Source organism: Emydura macquarii, unplaced genomic scaffold (genome assembly GCF_026122565.2).
Source record: "Emydura macquarii macquarii isolate MOO-44397 ecotype Brisbane River unplaced genomic scaffold, CSIRO-AGI_Emac_v2 contig_1305, whole genome shotgun sequence".
NCBI lineage: Eukaryota > Metazoa > Chordata > Testudines > Chelidae > Emydura > Emydura macquarii.
In genome coordinates, this window is record NW_027131442.1 from 662,448 (window position 1) to 672,518 (window position 10,071).

General features: G+C 56.0%; 1 protein-coding gene across 1 annotated transcript; it reads left to right on the plus strand.

Annotated features, from left to right (window-relative positions):
* Positions 1 to 5,542: 5,542 nt before the first annotated feature.
* LRRC55 (leucine rich repeat containing 55) lies at positions 5,543 to 8,530 on the plus strand. The gene is made up of 2 exons (XM_067550729.1): positions 5,543 to 6,212; positions 8,295 to 8,530. Exons 1-2 carry the CDS (start codon positions 5,543 to 5,545, stop codon positions 8,528 to 8,530), a joined length of 906 nt encoding a protein of 301 aa, XP_067406830.1.
* Positions 8,531 to 10,071: the final 1,541 nt, after the last annotated feature.

Sequence of the window (10,071 nt, forward strand, 5' to 3'; positions counted from 1 at the left end):
CAAATGAATGATTATTGGGGTGCTAAGAAATGCACTGAATGCTGTGTGAGTTGGCAATACTGTGACTTCCACGTGGCTGATTATAGCATCAACAGGGGCATGACCTAGACTGAAGGTGGAAGAGATTCTGAGCTTCACACTGCAGAGTTCAAGGTGATTCAGAGCAGTGCCTTCACCCTCACTCTCCTACATCACAGGGAGGCGCCCTAACAACCAGGCTATAGCGCCCATGTTTCTCTCTTTGGGTACATCTCTCCTTGGTTACGTCTACACTGCATGCTCCTTACGGCAACATATAGAGCAGATAAGCTACATGACTCCCAGCACAGGTATAAAAATCAGTGTAGGTGCTGAGGCATTGCTTAGGCAAGTAGAGTAAAAACAAGTCTGAGCCCTTATGTACCCTACTTGGCTTTCTACATGCCCAAGCAGCGTCTCCCCTACATGTCCCGCTGCCTCCCCACTCCAAGTCTTTCCCCACCATAGGGAGTTGCCAGAGCCTTTCCCCACTGCCAGGGCCTTTCACTGACCCGTGTAGCTCCACACCGCAGTGTGGACGCACCCTGCTTGTCACTCCGGTGTGTAGCTACACATGCCTTTTGTGTCACCACCAGTGGCGTGCAGTGTAAACATACCTTTAACCTCTCCTGTTGGAGCAGTTCCACTCAGTGGCGCACCGTGGGTCTCCGGAGCCCGGGAGCCAAGCCTGCATTTGCGGCCCCCTGCCTCATGCACCCTTCCCCCCGGTGCAGGGCAGGAGGGGTCCCAGTGCTGCCCCCAGCTGCCCCGGGGGAGGTCGGCATCTGGACTGGCAGGGGGAGGGGGAATGCCAGGTCAGGGGAGGTGCAAACGCAGGCTTAGCTCCACCGCCCCTCCCCTTGCACTTACCCACCACATGGCACCCACCTCTCCAGCCCCGCAGCCGGCGCCGGCTCGGACGGAGGCAGCCTCATCCCCGCCCGGCCTGGAAGCGGGGCCTGAGCCAGCCCTTCATGGCGTGCGGGGGGGGCACAGGACCAGAAGCAGGATCACCGCCCCTCAGCCTCCTGCGCCCCCTGCCCGTCGTGAAGGGCCGGCCTGGTGTGCCACACTTACCCGCTGCTCCAGCCCAGCGCCAGCTCTGACTGGGCGGCCACATCCCCCCAGGCTAGGAGAGGTGGGGAGCGCGCCAAGCCGGCCCTTCACGAGGCGCAATGGGCAGGGGGGCACTGTAGTGGTTGGCGCCCCCTGTCCCCTGAGCATCGTAAAGAGCCGGCCCGGTGCCCTGCATAGGCCAGCGCCTGGGGGCCTGGCCCACCCCCCCCCCACCCTCGGTATTCCGCTGGTTCCGCTTTGTATCAATAATTAAATAGTCATTGGGCCAAAGAAAAAGTGAGAGCACTTGTCTGGTATGTAGGAGATCTAGGTTCAATTCCCTGATTTGGAGCTGGGATTTGGGCCTGGGTCTCCCACTCGCTGGCTGAATGCCCTAACTGTCAGGCTCTTGGCTGTTCGGGGGTGGGTCCTTCCTGTGTTTTTCTGACAAAAATTTGGAAAGGTCTCGGGTCCGTTCTGCATCGGCACCAAGAACAAGTTCTGAAACTTGGGGATCGTTTGTGAATTGGACTTCTTGGTTCTCCAGCTAGCTCTGATGGCCAGCCAGAGCACACTGGTGGGAGCACACTGCCATGCACACTGAGCAGCAGGGGCTGGTGTGTTTGAAGCAGCTGGTTCTGCGTTCCATCCCTAACTAATGAGATTTAGCTGGCCTCTGGGATGTCTGAATTTATGCAGCCCATCTCCTGGAGCTTCCCTTGAAGCCTGCGGGGATCTGAAATGAAGGTAAGTATGGACTAATGCCTGCCAGAGGGAGAGCTCCACACACAAAGCCACCCTGCCTCCAGGGGACTGGTGCCATCTGCCTGGCAGCCGGATGCCAGCAACCAAGCAGTGGGAAAACGGAGGGATGAGACACCCCGGGAAGGTGTCAGACTCAGACATGGGAAGGCAGAACAACAGCCCAGGTGTGTCTGGGAAATAGCCAGCCCAGACGACCCAGGAGGCTGCAATAGGCCATTGAGGGAGGGGAAGGTTGAATGAGGAAAGCCAACATGGGTCAGGGGACAGGGGGGCTGGAAGGACTAGTTGGCTGGGGAAGGCAGTAGCCCTGTTCAGGTTGGCGTTCATAGGGCTGGCCATGCCCAGCCTGTATGTCCCCATCCTGTGGGCATTCCTGGCCCCAGTAATTCATGCCACTGCCCCCCATTAACCTCCTGGCAGCATCCTCCTTCCTGGACCTTCTTTATTTATTCCCTTCTTCATTTTTTCCCCCCATCTCTCCCTTTCTCCCCACATGGCCTCTGTCTCCACATTCCTGTTTGCATCTCCTCCATCTGGCTCAGTGTTTCCTCCTTTCTCTGCTTCCCCCACCCTAGCCGCCCCCAACCCCCTTCTTCATGCCGCCCTCCAGCCCCGGGTGTGTATGTGTCTGTCTCTCTCTCTCTCTCTCTCTCTCTCTGTGCCCTTAGGATCCTGTGGGTGGGCATTTATCCCCGCCGTTCGCTTCCTTCTCTTTTCCTCTCTCATCTCAGTGGGGTCTGCAGCCAGCTCCCCTGTTGCTCAGAGATGTGGAGGCAGTTGCTAAGAGACAGTGCAACGTCAGTACCTGGCCCTCGAGGAAAAAAAAAAAAAAGACAGACTGGAGAGAAAGAAGGAGGAGGAGGTGGGGAAAGACCTGGATGAATTAACAGACTCAGCAGCACAGCTGCGCAATTCAAGAGGAGACATTGCCATCCCCTCCACTTGTCTCACACCCACTCCTTTGAAGGGAGGGGCAGACAGACGGAGGGACAGGGAGTGGTGGTGGGGAACAGCCAGGGGCGCTGCCCAAAAATCCAGAAATCACCCAGGAGGGAGTGGGAGAGGAGGAGGACGCCTGCTGGGCTGAAGAACCTGGGAACGCCTAGGAAGAGGAGAGACACTTGTCTGCATCGTAGCTGCTCTGCAGATCTCCTAGGGCCGGAGTGAGTGAGTATCTGCCTTTTGCTAACTGGGCAGGGTGCATGGGTGGGGGGAGGAGATGGAGTGGGGGCTGGGTGTGAGCATGTAGGCTAGGTGTGTCCAAGAGAGCGGGGGGGGGGGGGGGGGCCGGTTTGTGTTGGGTGTCTGTGCCTTGAGGGCAGGGTGTGGATGGTTGGAGGAAGGACAGCAGTGACTGTATGGCGGTGTGCTGGGGCCCGAGGGGATAAGGGGGACCTGCCTGAGAGGCAGGGGGCAGGGAGCTCTGGAAAGTGGGTCAGGGAGTGGCTTGCCTGGCAGAATGGTGTGGGTCTGGGTGGAGGCGCTGTGCTGCGGGGGCAGAAGGGGAGGCACGCGTGAGCCAGAGCACAGGAGGGTGTGTGTCACTGGGAAGAGTGAAAGAAAAGAAAGAAAAAAAGAAAGATGGCCAGACCGGGTGAGTGAGAAAGAAAGGGAAGGAGACGGAAACAGGGAGAAAGAGACTGGAATAGCAAAGGGTTCTTCAGGTCACCGAAGAACATTGGCAGAGATGAAAAGGGACCCAGAACTGGAAGAACAAGGGGGCTAGATGGCAGGATTCAGGGGCACTGGCAGAGCCTGAGGGGACGGCCAGGGCTGGGACAGCAAGCAGCCATCAGGACAGGCTCCAGAGGCATTGGCAAGGCTGTGGGTGGAGGCCCTGCACTGACAGAGCAGGGGATGATGCACAGCAGGGAGGGGCCTAGGCAAGGTTGGTGGGGTCCAGAGACTGCCATAGCTGCCAGTCAGGACTGAAGGTGCAGGAAAGTTGACAGATGCTTCCTCTCTGTAGTAGGTTCTTCCTTTGCCCTTGGCAGGTCATGCACCTTGAGGGTCTTTGGCCAGTGAGGTTGGGGCCCCAATTCTTTTGCTGACTAGGCCTTTGCCTCTAAATCCATGCCTAGGTTTGAGCTGCATGTGTGAGGGAGCCCAGAGCTTGGGGAGAGCAGGGCAGGGCTGCAGGGTGGGACTGAGGGTCATCAACAGAGCAGGACTGCGGAGGGGATCTCAGGGCGGGGAGAGAGGGCTGCAGGTCGGGACAGAGGGGCAATGGCAGAGCTATGGTGTGAGGGGACCCAGGGCTGGAGAAGCAGGTCAGAAGTGAATGGCATTGACAGAACTGAGTGGGGGCTAGGGCTGGAAAAAGCAGGGGGTATTGCAGAGAAGGGCAGAACTCAGGCGGAGTGACTAGGGCGGAAGGACAGAGAGAGGGCTGCAGACAGGCAGTGGAGCTGAACAGTAAGTTAGGGAGAATGTGAGGTGATTCCCAGTCCTTTCCTCATCTCCTCCCATGGCTGGAAGTTGAAGTGAGACAAGGGTACATTTTTAACAGTGAAAATAATTAACCACTGGGACAATTTGTCAAGGGTCTTGGTGGATTCTCCAACACTGACCATTTTTCAGTCAAGACGGGATGTTTCTTTCCCGAAAAGCTCTGCTCTAGGAATTATTTGGGGGTATGTTCTGTGGCCTGCTCTGTACAGGAGCTCAGATAACATGATCACCAGAGCCCATCTGGCCTGGGCATCTATGACCAGCCAGTTGATGACCCCGTTGCTGAGTCTTTGATTCCTCTATGTTTCCTCGGCAGGTCAGGCAGATGGAGCCCTGTTGCTGCCTGCTGGGATGGAGACTGGGAGTGAAAGACAAACCCACAGCTGATACCCCAGGACTCTAAGTCCCTTCTTCTCCCCCTGGATCTCCCAGACATCCCAGTCCCACTGGTCTGACTCCTCCTGGACTGCAGAAATCACTGCCTCGACACAGGGTCATTTCTGGCCTTAGTTTCTCCTAATCATCTCAAGAACATTTGTCCCAGGTACAAGCCACCCAAGGAGTCTACATTGTTGGGCTGATGTTTTGGCCTCCAGGATTTTGACTATCCATGCGGATAACCTATTCTCTGGATTTCAAATGCCCTTCCTGGGCTTAGGCAATAAAGAGACCTAAATGCCTCCGGGAAAAGGCCCCGAGGCTCCTGCTGGATTGGATTTGCAACTGGGTTTGCTTTGCAACTAAAACACATCTCTGGATTCACAGGGCTTAAATGTCTTGTCCTGGCCCCATCTCGGCTTCCCAGCAGACAAACACATGACAGGGAATGAGGAAGTTTATTTCATGGCTCAAACCATTGTCCCAAGCATGCTGATGAACTGGAAGAAAAAAATCCCCAGTTCTAGTTGCTTTCCTCCCCTTTTTGATCACTTGAAGGATCAACAGAGGTTGTAGACTGATGGAGATAGCTACAGCTACATTTCTTTTTTCTCGCGGCTTCACAGCCTTTAAAGCGTGACAGTAAACAGGCATCTGAATGGGCTACTAAATCTCTGTCCGGGAAGTTGGGAACCATATTGTTTTTGGCCCACCCTTCATGGTGCATTGTTGACGGTGGCCCTGGCGTGTGGTAGACAATGGCTCTAAAGTCCTGCCTTCCCCTGCAGCCAGCATGTAGCCGCCTTTGTGCATGAGTGACTCCCGCTTACTCCTTGCTCTGTTCCGTGCGCCATGTTGCTCCCGGCCAACTAAAATGGGCACAGGCTGTGCCTGGCCGTGGGGAGAGGGGACCGTGTCCTGCCGCTTCTCTGTCATGTTCCTGACCCCCTTCCTGGTAGCGGTGGCAATAGCCTTCTCCGGGGCCAGCGCCAGCTGCCCTGTACTCTGCACGTGCCGCAGCCAAGTGGTGGATTGCAGTGGGCAACGGCTTTTCTCGGTGCCCCCCGACCTGCCCCTAGAGACTAGGAACCTAAGCCTGGCACATAACCGGATTGCCACCATCCCACCAGGCTACCTCACCTGCTATGCCGAGCTGTGGGTGCTGGACCTCCGGAATAACTCCCTGGCGGACCTGCCCGCCGGGCTCTTCCTGACCGCCAAGCGGCTGACCCACCTGGACCTGAGCTACAACAACTTCAGCCACCTGGCCGCCAACATGTTCCAAGAGGCCCACAGCCTGGTGAGGATTGACCTGAGCCACAACCCGTGGCTGAGAAAGGTGCACCCCCAGGCTTTCCGGGGGCTGGCCCAGCTCCGGGACCTGGACCTCAGCTATGGGGGGCTGTCCTTCCTCACCCTGGAAGCCCTGGAAGGCCTCCCGGGGCTGGTGACCCTGCAGATCGGGGGCAACCCTTGGGTGTGCGGCTGCACCATGGAGCCTCTCCTGAAGTGGCTGAGGAACCGTATCCAGCGCTGCACTTCAGGTATGTTGCACGATGGGATCTCGGGTGAAGGGAAAGGCCTCCGCCCTCTCCCAACGCCAGCCGAAGGGTCCAAGGCAGCAGGCCCAGGTCAAGAGAGGAACCTGTTCAGCATCTTCTACAGGAGGCGCAGAATCCAGTCCCAGTGGGCTCCAGTTAGGGTCCATGCCAGGGTTCCCTGGAGGTGCAACCAGAGTCCATCTCACATGGAACTGGCTGGGCTCTTCTAGAATAGCAATGGGGGGCTGCAGGTCAGGATCGAGGGTCATCGACAGAGCTGCAGGTGGAGAGAAGTCAGGGCTGAGATAGAAGGAGGCTGTAGGCTGGGACTGAATGGCATCAACAGAGCCTCATATGTGACGCAGGGAGGAGCTCAGGGCTCAAATACTAGGCCAGGATGTGGATCGGGACTGAAGAGCGTTGGGATAGCTGTGGGGGAAGCCCAGGCATGGAATAGCAGGGGCAGGCTGCAGGACAAAATTGAGGGGCCTTGGCAGAGCTGTGTGTGTGTTGGGAGCCCCTGGCCAGAATTGCTGATTGGCTGCGGGAGGAAATAGGGTCGGGGGATTAGGAATGGAAGAGTGGAGTGCTTGCTGCAGGGCAGAACAGAGGCACACTGAACTGGGTGGGCATGGATGCTTTATGAACCCACTGACCTTGTAAGATGTGGCTTTCCCTATCTCTCTCCTTGCTATGGCAGATCCACAGTCAGCAATGGGACCCCATAAATCTGCATTTCCTCCCTCTGCCCTAGCCCTCTTTTGATTCACGTGTTATTAGTTCTTTCCTGCCCTTGTTGCTGATCCACTCAAGCTGCCGACTGCAGGAGCTGAGGTGGAAGGGGAAATTCTTCCCAGAGTTCATGCAGCTCTAGTAGGCCCTGGATCCATCTAAATACCCTCTCTCAGGTCTGAGGATCCCCTAATACTGCTGATCCTGATTGCATTCTCCAGTGAGCACTTTGATTGAATAACAGCAGTGATTGCTATGTAGGGTTCTCTCCTATCCTACGTTCGATAGGGTTTTCCCACATGGAGGACTTCAAGATGATAACACAGTTGGGTCTGTGCAACATCATTATCTGGTGACCTTGTCTCAGGGAATCATGATCCCGTTTGGAGGCTGGTGATGGGAAAGCATTGTGCAAAGGGAACATACCTTTGTAATATTGTGTCATAGAGAGGTTCTAGCTAATTTATTTATCCACCCATCTGTTTTGCACCCGTCTGCCTAGTATCCTGGCACCAGGGCCAAAATTCTCTCCAAAACACCCAATGATTTGGAGCATCTCCAATTTTGGTGGCCCAGTTTCTGTCCCTGATTTTCAGAGGCCCTGGCCACAGCAGCTCCTGTGGAATTCAACCAGAAACAGAGATGGAAAACCAGGCCCAAGGCGCCTCAAGTTGATCACCCAAAAAATGGAAGCACCAAAATTGAACGGACCCGTTGTAGAGAGGCGTTGTGAGAGTGCTGCCTCCTGACCTGGTCACCCTTGAGTTGCATCGTAGTGATGTTGAGTTGGGTTGACTTCAACGACCTCATGTCAGATGGGGCTTGGCAATGTCTCAGCTTTCATTGTTCCCCCCCACCACCAGTGATGTTACACTGCAACACGGTGATATAGCTGCAGCTACTGGTGACATCCTGCAACAACACGATGAAGGGTTAGGACTGCCATTGTGATGCAGTGGTGCTGCATCATGGCATCATGTTATGAACATCACCATAGCAATCTCTGATGACCCCAGAGGACAACATTGAAATGGGGTCATCGTTACCATCCAGAAATTCCGGGCAGGAGCGAAAGTGATTAACAAGGCTCATGCGTTGTGCCTTTTCGTTCAAAGATTGCAAAGCCCTGTGCAGCAGTAGGGGAATATTATCAGCCTTGTTTTATGAATAGTGAAACGGAGGCACAGAGAGACTAAGTGACTTGCCCACAGTCGCCCAAGAAATTTGCCTCACAGCTGGGAACAGACAGATGTTAGACCTGCTAATGCCAGACTTAATTGTGAGGGGTAGAGGGATAACTCCCCTCTTTATGGGACGTTCTTCTTTCTCTCATCTACCCATTTCTTATTGCAGATTCCCAGCTGGCCGAGTGCCGCGCCCCACCCGAGGTGGAGGGCGCCCCCTTGTTCTCGCTGACAGAGGAGAGTTTCAAGGCCTGCCACTTAACCTTGACGTTGGACGATTATCTCTTCATTGCCTTCGTGGGCTTCGTGGTCTCCATTGCCTCCGTGGCCACCAACTTCCTGCTGGGCATCACCGCCAACTGCTGTCACCGCTGGAGCAAGGCCAGCGAGGATGAGGAGATATAGGCGCATGGCTCCGGCTGCAGTGCCCCTCCCCAGTTGCTGGGGAGATGTCCTTGAGAGACATCCTGGGGCCACCTGGCTGGGGGTGGGAGTGGCTGTCTCTGCTTCCCAGGATTCGTGCCCTTTCCTCCTAGCATCAGCACCGGCGCTGTCACAAGCTGCTCCGTCCTCTATCCCCAGCTGCAGTCGGCTGCGGATATCAGCCCCTCTCCGCTCCCAGCCCCTTCTGATCGCCCCAGCCGCTGTCCCCAGCAAGGCAAGGCCTGTGAGGCGAGGAGATCTAGCCGTGCCTTGTACTGGGCCCTTCACCCTGCCGGAGGCAATGGAGACAGCCAACAAGCTGAGGCCTGACACCACTGGCAACACAGTTGGGCTGCCACAACCCATGTCAGTCACCCATTCTCCTCTTCCCCGTGCCCTGCACACTCCTACAACACACCAACCCCACACATGCACCCCCTGCCGGGCTAACGCTTGCACCACATCTGCCTACAGCCTAAAAGGAGTAGTGGGGGGAGGGACATCTATATGGCAGACATCAAATGGATTTGCAACAGCCGGGGTCGGACAGCTACAGCCCATCGGTTCTGTTTGTGGCTGTGGTGCCTGTGACCATGGACACGGTGGTAACTGGGGCTGTGGTGCTACAAAGAGTCCTGTGACGCGGCATCTCTGAGGGCCAGAGATGCAGGCTCAACACTAAGGAACGCCCCACCATTGAGAGACATGCCATTGTGTGGGTGGAGGAGATGCCAGAGCAAGGGTCTGCTGTTTTCTGATTGGTCCTTGGCTGGCCACATGGCCTGCGGTTGTTAGACATCCATTGGTTCTCTAGATGCAGAGTCGAGAAGTCACAGGGCAGGGGCACTGCAGAGTTTGAAATTGTTCTATTGCTCAAGACTAAGGGGCAGGGCAGGGCAAAGCGAGGGGCAAACCTGAGGGGGATGCTCGAGGTGGGATAACAGGGAGACTGAAGGGCATTGGCAGAGCGGGTGGAGGACCCCAGTGTTGGGACAGCCAGGGGTTGCAGGTTGGGCATCTCCAGCGCTGTGTGCAAAGGGGAGTCCAGGACTAAAATAAGGGGGGGATTATAAATCAGGACAGAAGGGGATTGGCAAAGCTGTGGGGAAAGCCACAGTTCTGGAATAGCAGGCTGAGTGCTGTTGGGATTGAGGGGTGGTGGGGAAGTCAGGATAGCAGGGGGGCTGCTGGCTGAGACTGCGGGCCATGGGCAGGGCCGAGTGCAGAGAGCCTAGGACTCGAGATATCCCGCAGGTGCGGATTACGGTGCGGTCTCTGGGCTGGAACAGCAGGTGGTGCTGCCGGTCAGGTTATAAAGTGCTAGGACAGCGTGAGGAGGGCCCGAAAGGGGCCAGTCACCGGTGCTACCCCATGATCAGCTGATCTCTAACTGGAGCGCTCTGTTTCGCCCCATCGCAGACATTAAAATCACAGACTGGAAAACAAACAAACAAACAAGCTTTTAAAAAGAAAGGGAGAGAGACACTTTCTACTCTAACAATTGCTTCACTTAGTCCAACTCT

What these genes read in the sequence shown, in the direction of transcription:
- LRRC55 (XM_067550729.1), top strand. Translation starts at nt 5,543, where the DNA reads ATGGGCACAGGCTGTGCCTGGCCGTGGGGAGAGGGGACCGTGTCCTGC. An exon ending in TATCCAGCGCTGCACTTCAG is followed by an intron (nt 6,213 to 8,294) that starts GTATGTTGCACG and finishes TTCTTATTGCAG; the next exon opens with ATTCCCAGCTGGCCGAGTGC.